Source organism: Nylanderia fulva, unplaced genomic scaffold (assembly GCF_048542155.1).
Source record: "Nylanderia fulva isolate GAGA-0341 unplaced genomic scaffold, ASM4854215v1 Scaffold59, whole genome shotgun sequence".
NCBI lineage: Eukaryota > Metazoa > Arthropoda > Insecta > Hymenoptera > Formicidae > Nylanderia > Nylanderia fulva.
Window position 1 is genome coordinate 704,111 of NW_028190687.1, and position 26,580 is coordinate 730,690.

Below are 26,580 nucleotides of genomic sequence, written 5' to 3' on the forward strand. Positions count from 1 at the left end.
AAAATAAAATTAATAATTAAAAATTATATCTACCAGATTTTTTTTTACGTAAGCATACCTACATCTTTAAATCATGCATCAGATGACATATGTACATGGAAAATATTAATCGGCAGCTAACAGATATATGTATATGTTCATTTAAAAAATAATGTTGATTACATAAATTTTATAATTTTGTAAGCTTTACAGGATAATATAATTCAAAATTGTTTGTTTTATTTTTCTTTCAAAAATTGCATTAGGTAACATAACAATAAATATAATATAAATAATATAACGCAATGTAAAAAAAACCATGTATACATAGTAAGAAAATTTGCGCTTTCTTGTTAAAAACGATCCCTTTAAAACTTTTGTGTTGAATATTTAATATTTATGTATTAATTAAAATATTGCGTTGTGTTATAAAGAACTTAAATTTTTAATTATTAAAACAATCGAAAATTTGTATAAAAATAACTCAACGTGCATCTATTTTTAATTGTACACAATAAATATGTAGTTTTATTAGTGACAAGATTTATTTGTTAAAATGTTCTGAAAAATGTTGATTTTATATTTTGCATTATAAATAGAGATAAAATATAAAATTAACATATTTTTAGTTAATTTTTACATTAAAAATATGTTAATATTACACAAAATTTATTTTAACTCACTTGAAGTTTTGCATACATTTTGTGTTAAAATATTAGCATACTATATATCTGTTACTATTTCACATATTTATATTATTTTAAATTAACACAAAAGTTTCTGTGGTTTAGACATGTGATATCTGTCAAATTTAACACAAATTATTTAATTGTGCATCAATTAATTTACAAATCAAGAAAACTAATATTTATAACAACACATAATCTTGACTCAAGATCGCTTATATTTTTAAAGGTTAATATAAGATAGAATACGAAGATACTTAATATCTTTCGATAACTTTGACGAGAAAAATGTTAAATGATTTCAGACCTTTGATTTTATAATTCAATATGACGTCATTATAAAACCGCAGTTTTTAAGCAACATATATAGTATATATTCATACATTGAAAAAAAATGTATACTTTTCGTCATTTCTTTGAATACTACAGTAATTAAGTTAATAATTCCGACAAATTTTTTACATTCAATTAGATGTTATTATTTAGTCATTTATATATAATAAACGCAATAATTTTAACAGAATTAATCACAATGGTATTGATTAAGTGTTACAGCATCACGATTAATGCTTGTAAGTGTAGAAGTTAAATTTGTAACCTATAACTGTATTATAATATCCACGATTTCTCCGTTTGTAAAGCTCGGTAGTAACACAAAATATGAATATCTAGGTCCAAAACCTGTAAGCTTTGCAGAGTATTCAATGGAGCTTGCTTTTTCGAAAATATGATTGAATGGCTCATTGGATTTTTCATGATTCTTTAATAATAGTTGAGTCTCTTTAATGTAATACTGCAAAACATGAAAAATGTTAGTTACAAAACTGTATATACTCTAAGAGATAATTATATACTGGATAATTTTTCAACAAAAAGGAACTAAAGAATATATATATACTGGCTGTCTGTCATAAAATGTGAAAGCGAAAATTTACAAGTAGTTCTCGTTATTTGGGTTGAGAGAGACCATCATTTTTTACATGTTCCCAATTTTTGCTATTACGTATTTTTATAACTAAACTATAAATAAAAATTTTATTAAAGTAAACTCTACTAGAAATTAATTGGAGAATATGGCTTTGTTAATATTTTATTTCCAACAAAACTTAATTTGCGAAAAATCATTAATTTTTAATCGTTTATGACTCGAAAATTATTGATGCCTCAATATTGTTGCTGAAAAAAATGCTTCTAATAAACAAAATCTACTTTTATATTTTCAACGTGACAGCTTATGTTAGACATACATTATATAAACCATGCAGATAAGTATATAAATAATAACTGTTAAATAAAAACGTAAATAGTACCTGTAATTTATCATAATACAATTGCTGTTGAAGTAAATTGACATTTCGAATATTACGGTTTAGAAGACGCAGGAGATGCAGATTTCAGCTCTGCCATTTTTATTGGTTGATCGTACTTTTCTTGGCAAATACCTGAAACAAACAATAGATTTTTTATTTTTTTTCATCTTTTTGAATTCTTTATGAGTGTACACTGAGTAATCGGAAATAAATAGACTATTTGTTGCAAAGCTATACACACAAATGTCGGCATCGATCTGCTCACATCCAAAGTCTTGCATCACTTGTTCGCATCTTTTAGCGAAACATCTAACTGGCATCAAAAGAAGATGATCAAATCACGAATATTTTTTTTCACGTGTATTATCCTTTATATCCTCCTAAAGAAGAAAGCATGCTGCGAATATGATGTCGAACTGCCAAGACCGGTGTCTAAGGGAATGTTCGAGATGATGCGCCTGCGAAAAGATAATATATAAAAATCCTTTAGTTCAGTGATAGCATAAAGCAAGAAAAAAAATGTTTGTAAACTAAATCTCTGCTTAAACGTGCACCACATGCCGTTGATGGTAATCAAGGATTTTACGTATTTAACCTTAAAACTTTGTCAAGGTAAAAATGTATTGTAATTGCTAGTCAATATAAAAATTAAGGTTGTGAGTTTTAATTGACCACTAGTTAATAATGAAAGGTTATTTATTGCAATTTTTATTATTATATTTATCTCCTTTTATTGTACTTACATTCTTAACAGTATATTTGACTTTTATTAGTATATATTTAACCTTCACTAAGTATGAATCATTATGATAATCGTGTCTCTAAGTACGGATTTAATTACATGTCCAACATGAATTTACATGATTTATGCTGTCATGTGTAAGTCTTAAATTTTTATTTATAACTACGTTATCCATTTTTAATTTTTATTTATTATTTTTTAATTTTAGTATTTTTCAATTTTTTAATTTGTTCTCGTTTTCCTTTTAAGAGGCCTTACATTTTTCAAATAAGTTTCAGTTAACAATATACGCATAATGTAACTTTTTACATCAATTTATGGGTAATGTTTTTTCTCTAATCGTAACTTTATTATGATATTATTTACGTGAATTGTATTGAAGAAATTGTTTACGTTTTTCTTTGTCTTTGCATTTACGACTATTTGTTTTAATATTTTAGCCTGAAGAGGACCTAATTCCAGGGTTAAAATGTTGCCTTTTCAATAAATAACCTTTTATTTTTAGCCAGTGTGGTCAATAAAAATCACAACCTTGACTTAAAAGTTTGATCTAATTTTCTCTCTTCTTCTTCAGAAAAATAGCCTCGAACTTTTTCTAAAGGTACTTTAATCTGTAGATTTACATTAGGAAACTCTATCTCAATGTGTTGTACCTTCCTAGGTAATTTGCGGAATTTGAGTTTGATACGTCTATTTGAGTTTGATACGTCTATTTAAGCTTGCCGTGACAATATGTTGCTGATACGCCGCCGAGTGTTCTCTAGCTAAGACAATTCTGCCCGGTGCTGAAATTGTAAAATTAGCTAACCTGTTTTTATTTAGCGAATACATCTCTTCTTTACCGAATTTTAACGTTTAACAGTAAATAGTTTTTAATTATGAAATTATAGTGATGCCATTAATAAAAATTTAAAACGTTTATTATCGCTTATATAAGACAGTGTTTATATTTTCCGTGTTTAACTTTCGCGTTTCATTCGTGACTGGTTTTATCTCGGGACAATGTATAAAAACATTACCCAGTTGTCATGACTTTAAGTCTGAACTGTTATATCAAATTTTATCGATATTTTGGGAAGAAATTAAAATAAATATGTATATGCCTATAATAATCCAAAAATAATTTATTATTATCAATGTGATAAATTAAAAATTTCTTATAGTTGTAGATACATTTGAAATATTGTCAAATAATATTGCAATGTTATAGTTTAAATTACAATATATGTACGCGTACATAATATACTTATACGAAATTAGAAAATATATAAAATGTACTAATTAAAGTTAACAGTCAGAGAAGTTGCCATTTTAATTGTTTTATCTCATTTCTATTGACACAATGTATAAGAAATTCACATGTTACAATTTTGCAATATATTATAATAAATTATAAATAGAATTGTAATTAAAAAATATACGTTTTCGTCGAGATACGTGTATAATTAAAATATAATATAAAATCCCTTATTTTATATGTGTAAAATTGTATTTCTTAATAAATTATATGATCTTGACATAAAACATAAAAACATTGTCATTATTTGTTATTTTACAGATCTCCTTGAAGTAAGTTTATAAGCATTTATATTCATTTAAGCATTCACGGAATAGAACATTTTATTGCTATCTAATTTTCAAGTAATAATATTATATATACATATAATAATTCACATGTTTAAAAAATCGACAAATACTTTATTATCTCTATTACGATTTTTTATTTCTCTTTATTCAGATTACGTTGAATAATGAAATAAAAGTGAAAAGAAAGAGTTTATGAAAATCAATTAATCTTTTCATATTGTACTAGTTTTGTAGTATTAAAAATATATTAAAAAATATATTTAAATATATTATTTTTGTTACTTTAGATAATTAAATGTATATAACTTATATAGTTTAATATTTATATTTCCAAAAAAGTAGAACATGTGATCATGAATGACAAATATATTACATGCTTCATAATTCGTGTTTATAAATTATTGTATATAGCATTACTGAATAATGAAAACTAAAAATTTTGAAATATTTCCGATTGCCTCTTTAGTAAAGAAAAAATTATTCAATAAAAATTATATTTACCGGCTTCCTTTTTACATATAGACATATCTACATCAATGAGATATGTATCAGATAGTATGTATACGGAAACTATATTAAGCGTCGGTAACTGATATATGTATATGTACACTTAATAGACAATGCTGATAAAACAAATTTTATTTCATATAATTTTCTTTTAAACTTTTCGAAAAAATATAATTCAAAATTATTTGATATTTACAAATTGCATTAAATGATATAATGCAATATAAGTTATGATAAATAACGTTTTTTATACTAATAATTTACAAATCGAAAGTTTTTAAATATTTATTACAGCACATGATCCCGAAACAACATTGTTTATGTTATTAAAGTTTAATAAAATAGAGTACAAAGAAAATAATATTCTTTGATAATTTTGATAAGAAAATATTCTATGATTTCTCACCTTTGATTTCATAATTTAATACGCTGCCATTAAAAGACTGTGTATGTATACATAAATTCAACAAAAATGTATATTGTTCGTCATATTTTTTTTTAAATACCACACGTAATTATCTTAATTTTTTTTACGTTCAGTTACTTATTATTATTTTGACATTTATGTAATAATCGCGATAATTTTAACAGAATCAATTCTCAAGTCTGACTCCATCACAATTGATGCTAGTACTTATAACAAGGCAATTTTTATTCCTTAGCTGTGTCGCAATTTCTATGATTTCGTTGTTTGTTATGTAAGGTGGTAGCACAATGTACGCATATTTAGGTCCAAAACCTGTAAGCTTGGCCGAGTATTCAATATCGTCTGCGATAGTGAAAATACGATCAAATGCCTCATTGGACAAACCATAGTTCCGCAATAATATTTGAATATCTCTAATGTACAACTGCAAAACATAAAATATTTTGGAAAACTGTACATATTCTAACAAACAATTATATATTGGACAATCTTGTTAACGCAGAAAAATTAATAAATATATACATACATATATATATATATATATATATATATATATATATACACACACACATACAGTATGTGTGTGTGTGTGTGTGTGTATTTATATATTATGCAGGATGTGTTCGGAAAATCGTCCGCAAAACACATTTGGAGCTGATTCAGGACCCAAAAGGTAGAAAAAAAGTTATAAAATTGATCCGGAAATATGTCGTTTTCGAGTTAGCCATTTTTATGTTAAAGAAATCATAATTTATAGTCCGTTTGGCACCCAATTTCTTAATTTCTTTTATTTTTTAAGAATAATATAATTGTATTTACAAGCATATCAAAAAGTAAAAAAAAACTAAAATAATTAAAATTGAAAAAAATTAAAACAATGAAAATTAAAAAAAAATTAAAAAATTTAATTTTTAAATTAAACAAAACTAGAAATTGAAATTTATATAAATTTAAGTAATAGACAAAAAAATGAAGATTTAAAAGTTTTCAAAAATTAAGAAAGGGATGCCAAACAGACTATAAATAACGATTTTTTTATCATAAAAGTATAGTTACAACTTGGAAATGACTTATTTTTGAACCTATGTTTAACTTTTTTCTTCTTTTTGGATCCCAAATTGCCTTCCGAAGTATTGCGCGCAATTTTCGGGACACTCTTACATATAATTATAACAAAATTATAAAAAAACGAAAATAGTACCTGTAAGTTATTATAATATAATTTTTGCTCTACTAAATTGGCATACCGAATATTAGTACTTATTACATCGAGCCAATTATACACTTGTAATGATAAATTATTATATTCATTTAGTACGTTATTAAACATGATAGAATATTGAGATTTGTGTTGTGCCAATTGTATTGCTTGATCGCACTTTTCCTGGCGAATACCTGAATTGATCAGTAGTATCTTCATTCTTGCCATCTCTTTGCATTTCTCAAAAGCGTACTCTCCGTAATCGGCAAGTAAACTAATTGTTACAAAGCCGAATACACAAACGTCGGTATCAATCTGCGTACATTGATAGTCTTGCAAACGTTCCTCGTAATATTTAACGTACAGTTCAACATCTATCAAAAAGTCTATGTGATTAAATTCAATATTTGCATGAGGCTCATTCTGTAAACGATACCAATGAAGAAAACACGCAGCCAGACACACAGCGAATGATGTTGAACTGCCAAGACCAGCATCGAGCGGTATATTCGAAGTTACGTGCACGTGAAAAGATCCGATGACAAGTTTCTCATTTACAGCAATGCTATAAAGTAAACAAAAGAACATTTGTAAACTAAATCTCTGTTGGAACGTACGCCACAAGCCGTTGAAGGTAATGAACGATTTCACGTATTTAATCCTAAAGTTTTGATTTAATTGGTTATTTTGCTCTTCAGAAAAGTAGCCACGAACTTCTTCTAAAGGTACTTGAATCTGTAGATTCACATCTGGGAATTCTATTTCAATTGGCCACCCTTCTGGTAATTCACGAAATGTGAGTTTGGTACGACGATTTAAACTGGTCAAGACAAAGTATTTTTGATAACTCGCCAAGTGTTCTCCGGCTAAGACGATTCGGCTCGGTGCGGAAATTTTAAAACTAGCCATCCTTTTTATTCGTTTATAATAAAAATAACTTCTTAGTTTCAGAACTGTGGTAATGTTGAACAATAGAGAGTTTATAATCAAGAAGGTACAAGAATTCTGCTAATAAGAATTTGAAACGTTCGTATCGCACATAAGACAGTGTTTATATTTCCCGTGTGTACACTTTTGCGTCTCATTCGTCACTGATATCGTCTCGAAACATATAATACCATTACCCGGCAGTCACGACTTTAAATGTAAACTACAATCTCAAATTTTTTCGATATTATGGGACAGTGGTTATCTTAACCGGTGTCCCGTAAAATTATGAAAACGCGGAGTATCTACCTAGAATAAATTACTATAATTTTTTTTAATTTTATGAATATTATTTTTTAAAAGTTATATTTGAACAATTTTGTTCCGCAAATTTTTCTTATAATCATAAGTCAAAAGTGTTTCGTAACTTCAAAAAGGTTAAGAACCACTGTTTTAGGGAGATATGGTTAGAATAAATGTGTATGCCCATACTTAATTCAAAAATAATATATTATTTTCAATATCATAAAATAAACGTTTTCTTATATTGTCGTGGATACATTTCAAATAATGTCAAATAATATTGATGTTATAAATTTAAAATATATATGTAACGTATGTATATTTAATTAATTTATATAAGTTAGTTAAGTTAGTTATATAAGTTAGTTAGTTTATAAATTACTTACATTATATATATGCATAATATATTTACAAAAAATTAAAAAATGATAAAATATATCAATTAAAATTAGCAATCAGTAAAGTAGTCATTTGATCTGCATTTTCTAATTTGCATTGACACAATGTATAAGATGTTTATATGTTACAATTTTGTAATATAGTATATATTATAATACAAACTATATTTTCTAGTCGAGATACGCGTATAATTAAGATACATATTATAATATAAAATGTAGTACCGTACATATGAAAATATTTATTGTTTTATAAATTATATAATTTTGACATGAAACATGAATATATTGTAATCATTGTTATTTTACATATCTCATTTATGTTAGGATAAATCAACATTATAATTATAACTTAATGTATTGCGAACTTTGGCTCAAGAATATTGAAATACATTTTATTTTTATATTTTAGTTATTTTATAAAGAAATAAATCTTATTTTAGTATATATAATACTGGAGATATAAAAAAAAAATATAAATATCATTTTCATTCTGACAATCTCCAGCTACTGTGCAAACCCAATTGAAATAATTGTCGTAATTAATTTTTTGCATTATTAAATAATAGTCATATAAACTATAAATATGCATTTATATAAGCAATCATATTCATTTAAGTATTCACGGGAGAGAAAACTTTGCTGTCATCGTCCAAGTAATAATATTATACATATAATAATTCGAATGTTTAAAAAAATCGGCAAACACTTTATTATCTTTATTACAATTTTCGTTTTTTCTTTATTTCAATTACGTTGAATAATGAAATAAAAATAAAAGACATATGTAAAAGTTGTTAAAGAGTTTATGAAAATCTCTTTATATTCCACTAGTTCTTCATTAGTATTAAAAAATATCAAAAGATATAATTTTCTGTTACCTTAAATAATTAAATGTATATAACTTATTTAATATAATTTCTATATTGCCAAAGAAGTAGAACGTGTGATTATAAATGACAGATATATTACATGCTTCATATATCGTATACTACATGCTTCATAATTCGCATTTATAAATTTTATAGCATTAGCATTATTGAATAATGATAACTTATATTTTGAAATATTTTTTACGGTTATTTCTTTAGCAAAAATAAAATTAATAAAATCAATCAAAATTAATATTGGACGCTAGTGGTGAAAATAAACTTAGCAGACTTGATTTCGACGTAACTAGCAATTTTATTTAATTCTTTCACGACGTTTCGACCATTTGGTTGTGGTCCTTGACGTTGACGTTGACGAAACATCATAGCGATGGGACGTGTTCCTCTTTTAACTTTTAACTATTAATTTTAAATAAGACCTGTGTAATGTTGCGTTAATCTCAGTTTAATTAATGAAATTTTTACTTGATAAGGACCACAACTAAATGGTCGAAACGTCATGAAAGAATTAAATAAAATTGCTAGTTACGTCAAAATCAAGTCTGCCAAAATTAATAAAAAATAATTATATCCACCAGATTCCTTTTTATGTAAGCATATCTACATCTTTAAATTATGCATCAGATGACATACAGGGTTTGTCCGGAAAGTAATGCGTCGCATTTTTTTGTGACGCGACTATACATCGCAGAGCGTTTGGACCGGTTGGGGAGGAAGGGGGGTACCCTTAGCTTTCCAACGGTAGGTCGCTCAATTGTTTCCATGCGCTTGGAGGGTTAGGACGGCTTATTCTGTGAACCTCTGCTTAGTGGTCGCGTCGAACTTGTGATGGAGAGAACGATAGAGCAACGCTATGCGATAAAGTTTTGCGTGAAGCTGGACAAGACGCCGCTGGAAACTTTTGAAATGCTCAAGAAAGTTTTCGGGGACGATTGCCTTTCCAAATCGCAGTCAAACAGATGGCACAAGATGTTTAGAGAAGGTCGGAAGGAGGTCGCCGACGAGGCCCGCGCAGGACGCCCGTCAACATCGCGAACGGACGACAATGTGACTCGTGTGCGCCAATTATTGAATTCAGACCGTCGAATGAATGTTCGCTTAATGTCGGAATTATTGAACTTGCCGAAAACGATTGTTCACGAGATTGTATCGGAAGACTTGGCCATGCGGAAGATTTGCGCAAAACTTGTGCCCAGAGTGTTGACCGATGCGCAAAAGCAACACCGAGTGGAAGTTTGTGAAGAACTCAAGCAACTCTGTGCAGATAATCCCAATTTCCGGCGGACGTTTTTTTATTTCCTCGGCTGAAAAGGGAGCTCAAAGGACAACAGCTCGAGTCGGTTGACAACGTACAAGCTACTTCGACGGCCTCCCTGAACAGCATCCCAGTCAAGGAGTTCCAGAAATCTTATGACGCATGGAAATCGCGTTGGCAAAAATGTATTGACGCAGAAGGGTCATACTTCGAACAATTTTAAGTTGTTTTACCTATGCGATCAATAAATTCTTTTTTAAAAAAATGCGACGCATTACTTTCCGGACAAACCCTGTATGTACATGGAAAATATTAATCAGCAGCTAACAGATATATGTATATGTCCATTTAAAAAATAATGTTGATTACATAAATTTTATAATTTTGTAAGCTTCACAGAAAAATATAATTCAAAATTGTTGGTTTCATTTTTCTTTCAAAAATTGCATTGAGTAACATAACAATAAATATAATATAAATAATATAACGCAATGTGAAAAAATCCATCTATACATAGTAGGAAAATTTGCGCTTTCTTGTTAAAAACGATCCCTTCAAAACTTTTGTGTTAAATATTTAATATTCATGTGTTAATTAAAATATTGCGTTGTGTTATATAGAACTTAAATTTTTAATTATTAAAACAATCGAAAATTTGTATAAAAATAACTCAACGTGCATCTATTTTTACTTGTACACAATAAATATGTAGTTTTATTAGTGACAAGATTTATTTGTTAAAATTTACTGAAAAATGTTGATTTTATATTTTGCATTATAAATAGAGATAAAATATAAAATTAACATATTTTTAGATAATTTTTACATTAAAACTATGTTAATTTTACGCAAAATTTATTTTAACTTACTTGAAGTTTTGCATACATTTTGTGTTAAAATATTAGCATACTATATATCTGTTACTATTTCACATATTTATATTATTTTAAATTAACACAAAAGTTTTTATGGTTTAGACATGTGATATCTGTCAAATTTAACACAAATTTTTCAATTGTGCATCAATTAATTTACAAATTAAAAAAACTAATATTTATAACAGCACATGATTTCGACTCAAGATCGCTTATATTTTTAAAGGTTAATATAAGATAGAATACGAAGAGACTTAATATCTTTCGATAATTTTGACGAGAAAAATGTTAAATGATTTCAGACCTTCGACTTCATAATTCAATATGACGTCATTATAAAACCGCAATTTTTAAGCAACAGTATATATTCATACATTAAAAAAAAATGTATACTTTTTGTCATTTTTTTGAATACTACAGTAATTAAGTTATTAATTCCGACAAATTTTTTTACATTTAATTAGATGTTATTATTAAGTCATTATATATAATAAACGCGATAATTTTAACAGAATTAATTAAAATGGTATTCATCAAGTGTTACAGCATCACGATTAATGCTTGTAAGTGTAGGAGTTAAATTTGTATCCTTAAACTGTATTATAATATCCACGATTTCTCCGTTTGTAAAGCTCGGTGGTAACACAATATATGAATATCTAGGTCCAAAACCTGTAAGCTTTGCAGAGTATTCAATGGAGCTTGCTTTTTCGAAAATATGATTGAATGGCTCATTGGATATGTCATGATTCTTTAATAATAGTTGAGTCTCTTTAATGTAATACTGCAAAACATGAAAAATGTTAGTTACAAAACTGTATATACTCTAAGAGATAATTATATACTGGACAATCTTTTCAACAAAGAGAAACTAAAGAATATATATATATATATATATATATATATATATATATACTAATTGTCTGACATAAAATGTGAAACCGAAAATTTACAAGTAGTTCTCGTTATTTGGGTTGAGAGAGACCATCATTTTTTACATGTTCCCAATTTTTGCCATTACGTATTTTTATAACTAAACTTTAAATTAAAATTTTATTAAAGTAAACTCTACTAGAAATTAATTGGAGAATATGGTTTTGTTAATATTTTATTTCCAACAAGGCTTAATTTGCGAAAAATCTTTAATTTTTAATCGTTTATGACTCGAAAATTATTGATGCCTCAATATTGTTGCTGAGGAAAAAATGCCTCTAATAAACTAGATCTACTTTTATATTTTCAACGTGACAGCTTATGTTAGACATACATTATATAAACCATGCAGATAAGTATATAAATAATAACTGTTAAATAAAAACGTAAATAGTACCTGTAATTTATCATAATACAATTGCTGTTGAAGTAAATTGACATTTCGAATATTACGGTTTAGAAGACGCAGGAGATGCAGATTTCAGCTCTGCCATTTTTATTGGTTGATCGTACTTTTCTTGGCAAATACCTGAAACAAACAATAGATTTTTTATTTTTTTCATCTTTTTGAATTCTTTATGAGTGTACACTGAGTAATCGGAAATAAATAGACTATTTGTTGCAAAGCTATACACACAAACGTCGGCATCGATCTGCTTACATCCAAAGTCTTGCATCACTTGTTCGCATCTTTTAGCGAAACGTTTAACTGGCATCAAAAGAAGATGATCAAATCACGAATATCACGTGTATTATCCTGTATATCTTCCCAAAGAAGAAAGCATGCTGCGAATATGATGTCGAACTGCCAAGACCGGTGTCTAAGGGAATGTTCGAAATGATGCGCCTGCGAAAAGGTAATATATCAAAATTCTCCAGTTCAGTGATAGCATAAAGCAAAAGAAATAATAATAATAAGAATATTAAGTCAGCTTTTTAAATTTTAAAAATACAATGTACACCTCCTTCATCTCGGCCAATAGAACCACACGCGATGTTATTGCGACAATTAAGGAAGAAAATTTGAAAACTAAGTAATTTGTATCTTATGGTTGGGATCTCAGAAATTTTTCTTGTTCCTTTCTTAACTTCCCCTGTAAAGAAATAGACGAGAAAAAAAGAAAAAAAGAAAAAAAATATTTGTAAACTAAATCTCTGTTCAAACGTACACCACATGCCGTTGATGGTAATTAAAGATATCACGTATTTAACGCTAAAACTTTCATCTAATTTGCTTTCTTTCTCTTCAAAAAGATGGTCTCAAACTTTTTCTAAAAATACTTTAATATGTAGATTCACATTAGCGAAATCTATCTCAATGTGTTCTATCTCTTTAGGTAATGCGCGGAATTTGAGTTTGATACGTCTATTTAAGCTTGTCGTGACAATATGTTGCTGATACGCCGCCGAGTGTTCTCCAGCTAAGACGATTCTGCCCGGTGCCAAAATTGTAAAATTAGCTAACCTGTTTTTATTTAGCGAATACATCTCTTCTTTACCGAATTTTAACGTTTAACAGTAAATAGTTTTTAATTATAAAATTATAGTGATGCCATTAATAAAAATTTGAAACGTTTATTATCGCTTATATAAGACAGTGTTTATATTTTCCGTGTTTAACTTTCGCGTTTCATTCGTGACTGGTTTCATCTCGGGACAATGTATATTAACATTACCTAGTTGTCATGACTTTAAGTCTGAACTGTTATATCAAATTTTATCGATATTTTGGGAAGCAATTAAAATAAATGTGTATATGCCTATAATAATCCAAAAATGATTTATTATTTTCAATGTGATAAATTAAAAGTTGTTATAGTTGTAGATACATTTGAAATATTGTCAAATAATATTGCGATGTTATAGTTTAAATTAAATTATATGTACGCGTACATAATATACTTATACAAAATTAGAAAATATATAAAATGTACTAATTAAAGTTAACAGTTAGAGAAGTTGCCATTTTAATTGTTTTATCTTATTTCTATTGACACAATGTATAAAAAATTCACATGTTACAATTTTGCAATATATTATAATAAATTATAAATAGAATTGTAATTAAAAAATATACGTTTTTGTCGAGATACGTCTATAATTAAAATATAATATAAAATGCTTTATTTTATATGTGTAAAATTGTATTTCTTTTAATAAATTATATGATCTTGACATAAAACATAAAAATATCGTTATCATTTGTTATTTTACAGTTCTCGTTGAAGTAAGTTTATATATAAGCATATTCATTTAAGCATTCGCGGAATAGAACAATTTATTGCTATCATATTTCCAAGTAATAATATTATACATATAATAATTCGTATGTTTAAAAAATCGACAAATACTTTATTTTTCTATTATAATTTTTGATGTCTCTTTATTGAAATTACGTTAAATAATGAAATTAAAAATGAAGAAAGAGTTTATGAAAATCAATTAATCTTTTCATATTGTACCAGTTTTATATTATTAAAGTCTTGTAGTATTAAAAAATATATTAAAAAGTATTAAAAAGTATTTCGACATTATAATTTAAACTTAGTGTATCGTGAATTTTGGCTCGAAAGTATTGAAATACGTTTTATTTCTATTTCTTAATTATTTTATAACATATTTTATAAATAGTTAAATTTATAGTATATAAACTGAAGAAAATGAAAAAAGAAATATATATTGTTTTCATTCCGAAAATCTTTAGCTACTGTGCAAATTCAACTGAAATAATTGTAATTAATTTTTACATCAAAAATATAATCTTATAAACTTTCACCCTTATAAGCATTCATATTCATTTAAGCATTCGCAGAAAAAACCATTTTATTACTATCATATTTCTAAGTAATAATATTATATATACATATAATAATTCGCACGTTTAAAAAATCGACAAATACTTTATTATCTCTATTACGATTTTTGATTTCTCTTTATTCAGATTACGTTGAATAATGAAATAAAAGTGAAGAAAGAGTTTATGAAAATCAATTAATCTTTTTATATTGTACTAGTTTTGTAGTATTAAAAATATATTAAAAAATATATCCAAATATATTATTTTTGTTACTTTAGATACTTAAATGCATATAATTTATATTATTTAATTTTATATGTCCAAAAAAGTAGAACATGTGATCATAAATGACAGATATATTACATGCTTCATAATTCGTGTTTATAAATTATATAGCATTACTGAATAATGAAAACTAAAAATTTTGAAATATTTCCGATTGCCTCTTTAGCAAAGGAAAAATTAATCAATAAAAATTATATTTACCAGCCTTTTTTTTACATATAGACATATTTACATCAATGAGATATTCACCAGGTAGTATGTACACAAAAACTATATTAAGCTCGTCGGTAACTAGTATATGTATATGTACATTTAATAGACAATGCTGATAAAACAAATTTTATTTCATAATTTTCTTTTAAGCTTTTCAAAAAAATATAATTCAAAATTATTTGATTTATTTTTTATTTACAAATTGCATTAAATGATATAATGCAATATAAGTTATGAAAAATAACGTTTTTTATACTAATAATTTACAAATCGAAAGTTTTTAAACATTTATTACAGCACATGATCCCGAAACAACATTGATTATGTTTTTAAAGTTTAATAAAATAGAGTACGAAGAAAGTAATATCCTTTAATAATTTTGATATGAAAATATTCTATGATTTCTCACCTTTGATTTCATAATTCAATACGCTGCCATTGAAAGACCGCGATCTTTGAGTAATATATTAAATATACATATTTGTATGTATATATAAATTGAACAAAAATGTATATTGTTCGTCATACTTTTTGAAAATACCACACAGTTAAGTTAATTATCTTAATTTTTTTTTTACGTTTAGTTACTTGTTATTATTTTGACATTTATATAATGATCGCGATAATTTTAACAGAATCAATTCTCAAGTCTTACTCCATCACAATTGATGCTAGTACTTATAACAAGGTAATTTTCATTCCTTAGATGTGTCGAAATTTCTGTGATTTCGTTGTTTGTTATGTGAGATGGTAGCAGAATGTACGCATATTTAGGTCCAAAACCTGTAAGCTTTGCCGAGTACCCCATTATTTGTGCAATTTCAAAAATACGATTAAATGCCTCATCGGACAAACTATAGTACTGCAATAATATTCGACTTTCTTTAATGCTCCACTGCAAAACATAAAACATTTTGGAAAACTGTACATATTCTAACAGATAATTATATACTGGATTATGTCAACGCAGAAAAAGTATAGAATATATATAAATATATGTATATATGTGTGTGTGTGTGCGTGCGTGCGTGCGTGCGTGCGTGTGTGTGTGTGTGGGTGTGTGTATTATGCAGGATGTGTGCCGAAAATCGTCCGCAATACACCTCTGGTGCTGATTCGGTACCCAACAAGTAAGAAAAACAGTATAAAATAGATCCGAAAATAAGCCGTTTTCGAGTTAGCCTCAGTTTTATGTTAAAATAGTCTTAATTTATAGTCTGTTTGGCACCTATTTTCTTAATTTTTTAAAATTAAAATTTTTTATTTTATAAAGATAATGTAATTGTATTTACAAGTATATCAAAAAATTGAAAAAAAACTGAAACAATTAAACTTTAGAAAAATTAAAACAATTAAAATTAAAAAAAATTAAAAAATAAAGTTTTAAAATTAAACAAAATCAGAAATTGAAAATTATATAAATATAATAAATAAATATAAAAAATACAAAGATTAAAATTTTTTTTAAAATTAAGAAAGGGATGCCAAAGAGACTGTAAATTACAATTTTTTATCATAAAAGTATAGTTATAACTTTGAAATGACTTATTTTCGAATCTATGTTTAACTTTTTTCTTCTTTTTGGATCCCAAATCGCTTCTCGAAGTATTGCGCGCAATTTTCCGGACACTCTTATATATAATATAATTATAACAAAATTAGAAATCAAAACGAAAATAGTACCTGTAATTTTTCATAATAAAATTCTTGCTCAGCTAAATTGCCATTCCGAATATTAATACTTAGTAAATTGAGCCAATAATACATGTTTAATGATAAATTATTTAATATATTGAACATGTAATCAAACGCAAAAGAAGATTGAGTTTTCAGCTGTGCCATTTGTCTTGCTTGATCGCACTTTTCCTGGCGAATACCTGAATCGATCAGTAGAATCTTTATTCTTGCCATCTCTTCGAAATCCTCAAAAACGTACTCTACGTAATTATCGGCAAGTAGATTATTTGTTGCAAAACCGAATACACAAACGTCGGTATCGATCTGCGTATATTGATAGTCTTGCATACGTTCCTCGCAATTTTTAACGTACACTCCAACATCCATCAAAAAGTCTATGTGATTAAATTCAATATTTTCATGATGATCACTCTGTAAACGACACCAATGAAGAAAACACGCAGCCAGACACACAGCGAATGATGTCGAACTGCCAAGACCAGCATCGAGCGGTATATTCGTGGTCACGTGCACGTGAAAAGATCTAATGTCAAGTTTCTCATAGACAGCAATACTATAAAGCAAGTAAAAAAACATTTGTAAACTAAATCTCTGCGTGAACGACTGCCACATGCCGTTGAAAGTAATGAAGGATTTCACGTATTTAATCCTAAAGTTTAGATTTAATTGGTTCTCTTGCTCTTCAGAAAAGAAGCTTCGAACTTCTTCTAAAGGTACTTGAATCTGTAGATTCACATCTGGGAATTCTATTTCAATTGGCCACCCTTCTGGTAATTCACGAAATGTGAGTTTGGTACGACGGTCTAAACTGGTCGAGACAAAGTGTTTTTGATACATTGCTGAATGCTCTCCGGCTAAGACGATTCGGCCCGGTGCGGAAATTTTGAAACTAACCATCCTTTTTATTCGTTTATAATAAAAATAACTTCTTAGTCACAGAACTGTGATGTAATGTTGAACAATAGAGAGTTTATAATTAAGAAGGTACAAGAATTCTGCTAATAAGAATTTGAAACGTTCGTATCGCACATAAGACAGTGTTTATATTTTCCGTGTGTACACTTTCGCGTCTCATTCGTCACTGATATCGTCTCGAAACATATAATACCATTGCCCGGCAGTCACGACTTTAAATGTGAAATACAATGTCAAATTTTTTCGATATTATGGGACAGTGGTTATTTTAACCGGCGTCCCGTAAAATTATGAAAACGCGGAGTATCTATCTAGAATAAATTACTATAATTTTTTTTAATTTTATGAATATTGTTTTTTTAAATTAAATTTGTATGATTTTATTCCGCACATTTTTCTTATAATAAGTCGAAATAAGTGTTCCGTAACTTCAAAAAGATTAAGAACCACTGTTTTAGGGAGAAATGATTAGAATAAATGTGTATGTCCATACATAATCCAAAAATAATATATTATTTTCAATATGATAAAATAAACGTTTTCTTATATTGTCGTAGATACATTTCAAATAATGTCAAATAATATTGATGTTATATTTAAAATATATATGTTACGTTCGTCGCATATTATACTTATAAAAAATTGGAAAATGATAAAATATATTAATTAAAATTAGCAATCAGAGAAGTCATTTGATTTGCATTTTCTAATTTGCATTGACACAATGTATAAGATGTTTACATGTTAAAATTTTGCAATATATTATATATTATAATTACAAACTATATTTTCTAGTCGAGATATGCGTATAATTGAGATATAATATAAAATGCAGTACCGTATATATGTAAAATTATATTGTTTAGTAAATTATATAATTTTGACATAAAACATGAATATATCGTAATCATTGTTATTTATATAGATCTCATTTATGTTAGCCTAAATCGACATAATAATTATAACTTAATGTATTGCGGACTTCGGCTCGAGAATATTGAAATATATTTTATTTCTACATCTTAATTATTTTATAAAGAAATAAATCTTATTTTAGTATATATAATACTGGAGATATAAAAAAGAAATATAAATATCATTTTTATTCTGACAATTTTTAGCTACTATGCAAATCCAATTGAAATAATTGTCGTAATAAATGTTTTGCATTATTAAAAAGTCATATAAACTATAAATATGCACATAAGCAATCATATTTATTTAAGTATTCGCGGAAGAGAAATATTTGCTGTCATCGTCCAAGTAATAATATTATACATATAATAATTCGAATGTTTAAAAAAATCGACAAATACTTTATTATCTTTAATTTTTTCAATCAATTTTTTCTTTATTTCAATTACGTTGAATAATGAAATAAAAATAAAAGACATATGTAAAAGTTGTTAAAGAGTTTATGAAAATCTCTTTATATTCCACTAGTTCTTCATTAGTATTAAAAAATTTCAAAAGATATAATTTTCCGTTACCTTAAATAATTAAATGTATATAACTTATTTAATATAATTTCTATATTGCCAAAGAAGTAGAACGTGTGATTATAAATGACAGATATATTACATGCTTCATAATTTGTATACTACATGCTTCATAATTCGCATTTATAAATTTTATAGCATTAGCATTATTGAATAATGATAACTTATATTTTGAAATATTTTTTACGGTTACTTCTTTAGCAAAAATAAAATTAATAAAATCAATCAAAATTAATATTGGACGCTAGTAGTGAAAATAAACTTGGCAGAATTGATTTCGACGTAACTAGCAATTTTATTTAATTCTTTCACGACGTTTCGACCATTTGGTTGTGGTCCTTGACGTTGACGTTGACAAAACATTATAGCAATGGGACGTGTTCCTCTTTTAACTTTTAACTATTAATTTTAAATAAGACCGGTGTGATGTTGAGTTAATTTCAGTTTAATTAATGAAATTTTCACTTGATAAGGACCACAACCAAATGGTCGAAACGTCGTGAAAGAATTAAATAAAATTGCTAGTTACGTCGAAATCAAGTCTGCCAAAATTAATAAAAAAAATTATATCCACCAGATTCCTTTTTACGTAAGCATACTTACATCTTTAAATCATGCATCAGATGACATATGTACATGGAAAATATTAATCAGCAGCTAACAGATATATGTATATGTCCATTTAAAAAATAATGTTGATTACATAAATTTTATAATTTTGTAAGCTTTACAGAATAATATAATTTTAAATTGTTTGTTTCATTTTTCTTTCAAAAATTGCATTAGGTAACATAACAATAAATATAATATAAATAATATAACGCAATGTGAAAAAAAACCACATATAGTAGGAAAATTTGCGCTTTCTTGTTAAAAACGATCCCTTCAAAACTTTTGTGTTAAATATTTAATATTCATGTGTTAATTAAAATATTGCGTTGTGTTATATAGAACTTAAATTTTTAATTATTAAAACAATCGAAAATTTGTATAAAAATAACTCAACGTGCATCTATTTTTAATTGTACACAATAAATATGTAGTTTTATTAGTGACAAGATTTATTTGTTAAAATTTACTGAAAAATGTTGATTTTATATTTTGCATTATAAATAGAGATAAAATATAAAATTAACATATTTTTAGTTAATTTTTTAAAACTATGTTAATTTTACACAAAATTTATTTTAACTCACTTGAAGTTTTGCATACATTTTGTGTTAAAATATTAGCATACTATATATCTGTTACTATTTCACATATTTATATTATTTTAAATTAACACAAAAGTTTCTGTGGTTTAGACATGTGATATCTGTCAAATTTAACACAAATTTTTCAATTGTGCATCAATTAATTTACAAATCAAAAAAACTAATATTTATAATAGCACATGATCTCGACTCAAGATCGCTTATATTTTTAAAGGTTAATATAAGATAGAATACGAAGAGACTTAATATCTTTTGATAATTTTGACGAGAAAAATGTTAAATGATTTAAGACCTTCGATTTCATAATTCAATATGACGTCATTAAAAAACCGCAATTTTTAAGTACTAGTATATATTCATACAATGGACAAAAATGTATAGTATTCGTCATTACTTTAAATACTACAGTAATTAAATTAATAATCTTGACAAATTTTATTGTTTAGTTATTCAAATATATAATAAACGCGACAATTTTAACTGAATTAATCAAAATGGTATTTATCAAGTGTTATACCATCACAATTGATGCTTGTAAATATAGGAGTTAAATTTTTATCCTTTAATCGTGTTATAATATCTACGATTTCTCCGTTTGGAAAGCTCGGTGGTAACACAATATATGAATATCTAGGTCCAAAACCTGTAAGCTTTGCAGAGTATTCAATGGAGCTTGCTTTTTCGAAAATATGATTGAATGCTTCAATGGACAAATCATGATTCTTCAATAATAATTGAGTTTGTCTAACGCAATACTGCAATACATAAAAAATGTTATCAAACTATACATTCTCTAAGAGATAATTATGTACTGGAAAATCTTTTCAACAAAGAAGAACTAAAGAATATATATAGGATGTCTGACATAAAGTGTCTCACCGAAAATATACAAGTAGATTTCGTTATTTGGAATGAGAGAAGCCATCGTTTTTTATGTTCCCAATTTTTCTCACCTTAAATCTTTATAATTAATCCTTAAATTAAAATTTTATTAAAATAAACTCTACTTGAAAATAATTGAACAATATGGTTTTGTTAATATTTTATATCGACAAGGTTTAATGTGCGAAAAAACCTTTATTTACAATCTCTTCTAACACCAAAATTATTGATGCCTCAATATTGTTGCTGAGGGAAATTTGCCTTAAAGTAACAAGATCTACTTGTATATTTTCGGTAAGGCAGTTTATGTCAGACAGGCTGTATATATATATATATATACAAAAATAATAACTGTTAAATAAAAACAAAAATAGTACCTGTAATTTATCATAATACAATTGCTGTTGAGGTAAATCGGCACTTCGAATATTGCTGTTTAGGCGATGCAGAAATTTATACATTTTTTTTTGCAAATCTATTTAATCTATTTAATATAGTAACAAACGTGTCAGAAGATGCAGATTTGAGCTCTGCCATTTTTCTTGCTTGATCGCACTTTTCCTGACGAATACCCGAATCGATCAGTAGAATCTTCATTCCTTTCATCATATCGAATTTCTTAATATAACTGTACTCTACATAATCGGAACAAAGTAGACGATTTGCTGCACGGCCGTATATACAAACGTCGGCATCAATCTGCGCACATCCATAGTCTTGCATCAATTGTTTGCATTCTTTAACGAAACGTCCAACTTGCTTCAACACGTAATCACTCAATTCTATATTGCATTATCATTCTGTACATGCTCCCAAAGATAAAAGCACGTTATGCTATCAAGTTATCATAATATATCAAGATTCTCTTCTTCAGCGATAGTGTAAAGCAAGAAAAAAAATATTTGTAAACTAAATCTCTGTTCAAACGTACACCACATGCCGTTGATGGTAATCAAAGATATCACGTATTTAACCCTAAAACTTTCATCTAATTTACTTTCTTTCTCTTCAAAAAGATAGCCTCAAACTTTTTCTAAAGGTACTTTAATATGTAGATTCACATTAGAGAAATCTATCTCAATGTGTTCTATCTCTTTAGGTAATGCGTGGAATTCGAGTTTGGTATGTCTATTTAAGCTTGTCGTGACAATATGTTGCTGATACGCCACCAGTGTTCTCCAGCTAAGACGATTCTGCCCGGTGCCGAAATTGTAAAATTAGCTACCCTTTTTTCCATCAATGAAGACATTTCTTTATAGAATTGCAACGTTGAGCAGTTAACTTTATAATTAAGATTTACAGTGATGAAGAGTGAAACGTTCGTTATCGCATATATAAGACAGTGTTTATATTTTCTGTATATACATTTTCGCGTCTCACTCGTGACTGGTTTCATCTCGGGACGTATAATAACATTATTCGGTTGTCATGATTTTAAGTCTGAACTGTTATATCAAACATATTAATTATTTTCGATATTTTCGGAAAAAGTTAAAATAAATGTGTATGCTCATAAAATAATTCAAAAATGATATATTATTTTCAATGTGATAATTAAAAGTTTCTTATAGTCGTAGATACATTTGAAATATTGTCAAATAATATTGGTGTTATAGTTTAAATTGTAATATATGTACGCGTACATAATATACTTGTACGCAATTAGAAAATAATAAAATGTACTAATTAAAAATAACAGTCAGAGAAGTTGCCATTTTAATTGTTTTATCTAAAATTTCTATTGACACAATGAATAAGAAATTCACATGTTACAATTTTGCAATATATTATAATGAATTATAATTAAAATTATAATTAGAATTGTAATTAAAAAATTTGCTTTCTCGTCGAGAAACGTGTATAATTGAAATATAATATAAAATGCATTACTTTATATGTGTAAAATTATATTTCCTACTAAATTATATGATCTTGACATTAAACATAAAAATATCGTTATTATTTGTTATTTTACACATCTCATTTAAATAAGCTTATAAGCATTTATATTTATTTAATCATTCACCGAAAAGAACATTTTGCTATCATATTTCCAAGTAATAATATTATACATATAATTATTCGTATGTTTAATAAGTCGACAAACATTTTATTATCTCTATTACAATTTTTGATTTCTCTTTATTCAAATTACGTTGAATAATAAAATTAAAAGTGAAGAAAGAGTTTATAAAAATCAATTATAAGTTATGAAAAAAAACGTCCTTTATACTATTTAATTTTTAAATCGAAAGTTTTTTAACATTTATTACAGCATGAGCTCGAAACAACATTGATTATGTTTGATAGTTTAATAAAATAGAGTTCGAACAAACTAATATTTTTCAATGAATTATTTTTGGAAGAAAATATTCAATGAATTCTCACCTTTGATTTCATAATTCAATACGCTGCCATTAAAAAACTGCGATCTTTGAGTAATATAATAAAAATATACATATTTGTATGTATACATAAATTGAACAAAAATTTATATTGTTCCTTATACTTTTTTTAAACTACCACAATTAAGTTAACTAACTTAATCTTTTTTACGTTTAGTTACTTGTTATTATTTTGACATTTATATAATAATCGTTATAATTTTAACAGAATCAATTCTCAAGTCTTACTCCATCACAATTGATGCTAGTACTTATAACAAGGTAATTTTCATTCCTTAGCTGTGTTGAAATTTCTCTGATTTCGTTGTTTGTTATGTAAGGTGGTAGCAGAATGTACGCATATTTAGGTCCAAAACCTGTCAGCTTTGCCGAGTATCCCATATTTTGTGCAATTTCTAAAATACGATTAAATGCCTCATTGGACAAACCACGGCTTCTCAATAATACTTGAATTTCTTTAATGCAACACTGCAAAACATGAAACATTTTGGGAAAGTGTACATATTCGAACAGACAATTATATATTGGACAATCTTGTCAACACAGAAAAACTAATGAATATATATATACATATATATATTTATGTGTGTGTGTGTGTGTGTGTATTATGCAGGATTCGGAAAATCGTTCTCAATACACCTCTGAAGCTGATTCGGGACCCAAAAAGTAGAAAAAAGTTATAACATAGGTCCGGAAATAAGTTGTTTTCGAGTAAGCCGCTTTTATATTAAAAAAGTCATAATTTATAGTCTGTTTAGCACCTATTTTCTTAATTGTTTTTAAATTTAAATTCTTTATTTTATAAAGATAATATAATTGTATTTACAAGTACATCAAAAAATAGAAAAAAATAAAACAATTAGAATAAAAAAAATTAAAACAATTAAAATTAAAAAGAAATTAAAAAATAAAATTTTAAAATTATAATAAACGAAATCAGAAAAATTGAAAATTACATAAATATAACAAATAAATATTTAAAAAATAAAAATTTGAAATATCTTAAAAATTAAGAAAGGGGTGCCAAACGGACTATAAATACGATTTTTTTATCATAAAAGTATAATTATAACTTGGAAATGACTTATTTCCGAACCTATGTTTAACTTTTTTCTTTTTTTTAGATTCCAAATCGCCTCCCGATGTATTGCGCGCAATTTTCCGAAGACCCTTATATATAATATAATTATAACAAAATTAGAAAAACGAAAAAAAGTACCTGCAAATTTTCATAATAAAATTCTTGCTCAGTTAAAATGGCATTCCAAATATTAATACTTAGTAAATTGAGCCAATTATACATTTTTATTGATAAATCATTTAATTCATTTAAAATGTTATCAAACGTGAAAAGACATTCAGATCTCAGCTGTCTCATTTTTGTTGCTTGATCGCACTTTTCCTGGCGAATACCTGAATCAATTAGTAGAATCTTCAATCTTGCCATCTCTTCCCAATCCTCAACAGAGTACTCTACGTCATCGGTAAGTAGACTCTTTGTTGCAAAACCGAATACACAAACGTCGGTATCGATCTGCGTACATTGATAGTCTTGCATACGTTCCTCGCAATCTTTAACGTACACTCCAACATTCATCAAAAAGTCTATGCGATTAAATTCAATATTTTCATGATAATCACTCTGTAAACGACACCAATGAAGAAAACACGCAGCCAGACACACAGCAAATGATGTCGAACTGCCAAGACCAGCATCGAGCGGTATATTCGTGGTCACGTGCACGTGAAAAGATGTGATGTCAAGATTCTCATAGACAGCAATACTATAAAGCAAATAAAAAAACATTTGTAAACTAAATCTCTGCGCAAACGTACGCCACATGCCGTTGAAGGTAATAAAGGATGTCACGTATATAATCCTTAAGTTTGGATTTAATTGGTTCTCTTCTAAAAGGAAACCTCGAACTTCTTCTAAAGGTACTGTAATCTGTAGATTGACATCTGGAAATTCTATTTCAACTGGCCACCCTCTAGGTAATTCACGGAACGTGAGTTTGGTACGACGGTCTAAATTGGTCAAGACAAAGTGTTTTTGATACATTGCTGAATGCCCTCCCGCTAAGACGATTCGGCCCGGTGCGGAAATTTTGAAACTAGCCATCCTTTTTATTTGTTTATAATAAAAATAACTTCTTAGTCACCGAACTGTGATGTAATATTGAACAATAGAGAATTTATGATTAAGAAGGTACAAGAATTCCGCTAATAAAAATTTGAAACGTTCGTATCGCACATAAGACAGTGTTTATATTTCCCGTGTGTACACTTTCGTGTCTCATTCGTGACTGATTTCGTCTCGAAACATATAATACCATTACCCGGCAGTTACGATTTTAAATGTGAACTACAATGTCAAATTGTTTCGATATTGTGGGGCAGTGGTTCTTAACGGATGTTCCGTAAAATTATGAAAATGCGGAGTACGTACCTAAAATAAATTACTATAATTTTTTTTAATTTTATGAATATTATTTTTTTAAAATTAAATTTGTATGATTTTATTTCGCAAATTTTTCTTATAATTATAAGTCAAAAGTGTTCCGTAACTTCAAAAAGGTTAAGAACCACTGTTTTAGGAAGAAATGGGTATGGAATAAATGAGTATGCCTATACGTAATCCAAAAATAATAT

The 26,580-nt window shown here is 27.0% G+C and overlaps 4 protein-coding genes across 9 annotated transcripts; all 4 read right to left on the reverse strand.

Moving 5' to 3' along the window:
- Nucleotides 1–1,068: 1,068 nt before the first annotated feature.
- Nucleotides 1,069–18,173, reverse strand: LOC114934036 (mevalonate kinase-like). Of its 5 annotated transcripts, none has more exons than XR_003820190.2 (6): nucleotides 16,999–18,173; nucleotides 12,682–12,867; nucleotides 12,418–12,549; nucleotides 2,241–2,433; nucleotides 1,976–2,107; nucleotides 1,069–1,458 (listed from the first exon to the last, which is right to left on the reverse strand). XR_003820190.2 is itself a non-coding variant. In XM_029306644.2 (2 exons), exons 1-2 carry the CDS (start codon nucleotides 17,908–17,910, stop codon nucleotides 15,953–15,955), a joined length of 1,170 nt encoding a protein of 389 aa, XP_029162477.1. In that variant the 5' UTR covers nucleotides 17,911–18,167; the 3' UTR covers nucleotides 15,003–15,952. The 5 variants fall into 5 exon arrangements, 1 of the variants encoding a protein (XP_029162477.1); XR_003820189.2 differs by having other exon boundaries at nucleotides 2,217–2,433; XR_003820192.2 differs by lacking the exons at nucleotides 1,069–1,458; nucleotides 1,976–2,107; nucleotides 2,241–2,433 and adding an exon at nucleotides 11,107–11,871.
- Nucleotides 4,533–7,546, reverse strand: LOC114934037 (uncharacterized). 2 transcript variants are annotated; one of them, XM_029306646.2, is made up of 3 exons: nucleotides 6,634–7,546; nucleotides 6,440–6,522; nucleotides 4,533–5,662 (listed from the first exon to the last, which is right to left on the reverse strand). In XM_029306646.2, the coding sequence occupies exons 1-3, from the start codon at nucleotides 7,346–7,348 to the stop codon at nucleotides 5,405–5,407; spliced, it is 1,056 nt and encodes a 351-aa protein (XP_029162479.1). In that variant the 5' UTR covers nucleotides 7,349–7,546; the 3' UTR covers nucleotides 4,533–5,404. The 2 variants fall into 2 exon arrangements, with proteins under 2 accessions (XP_029162479.1, XP_029162478.1); XM_029306645.2 differs by having other exon boundaries at nucleotides 6,440–7,546.
- A 2,648-nt stretch (nucleotides 18,174–20,821) lies between the features above and the next one.
- On the reverse strand, nucleotides 20,822–23,038 carry LOC146720902 (uncharacterized). Its single transcript, XM_085487660.1, has 2 exons — nucleotides 21,901–23,038; nucleotides 20,822–21,396 (listed from the first exon to the last, which is right to left on the reverse strand). The coding sequence occupies exons 1-2, from the start codon at nucleotides 21,982–21,984 to the stop codon at nucleotides 21,127–21,129; spliced, it is 354 nt and encodes a 117-aa protein (XP_085343786.1). The 5' UTR covers nucleotides 21,985–23,038; the 3' UTR covers nucleotides 20,822–21,126.
- Nucleotides 23,039–23,751: 713 nt separating this feature from the next.
- LOC114938899 (uncharacterized) lies at nucleotides 23,752–26,348 on the reverse strand. Its single transcript, XM_029313034.2, has 2 exons — nucleotides 25,148–26,348; nucleotides 23,752–24,396 (listed from the first exon to the last, which is right to left on the reverse strand). Exons 1-2 carry the CDS (start codon nucleotides 26,048–26,050, stop codon nucleotides 24,139–24,141), a joined length of 1,161 nt encoding a protein of 386 aa, XP_029168867.2. The 5' UTR covers nucleotides 26,051–26,348; the 3' UTR covers nucleotides 23,752–24,138.
- Nucleotides 26,349–26,580: the final 232 nt, after the last annotated feature.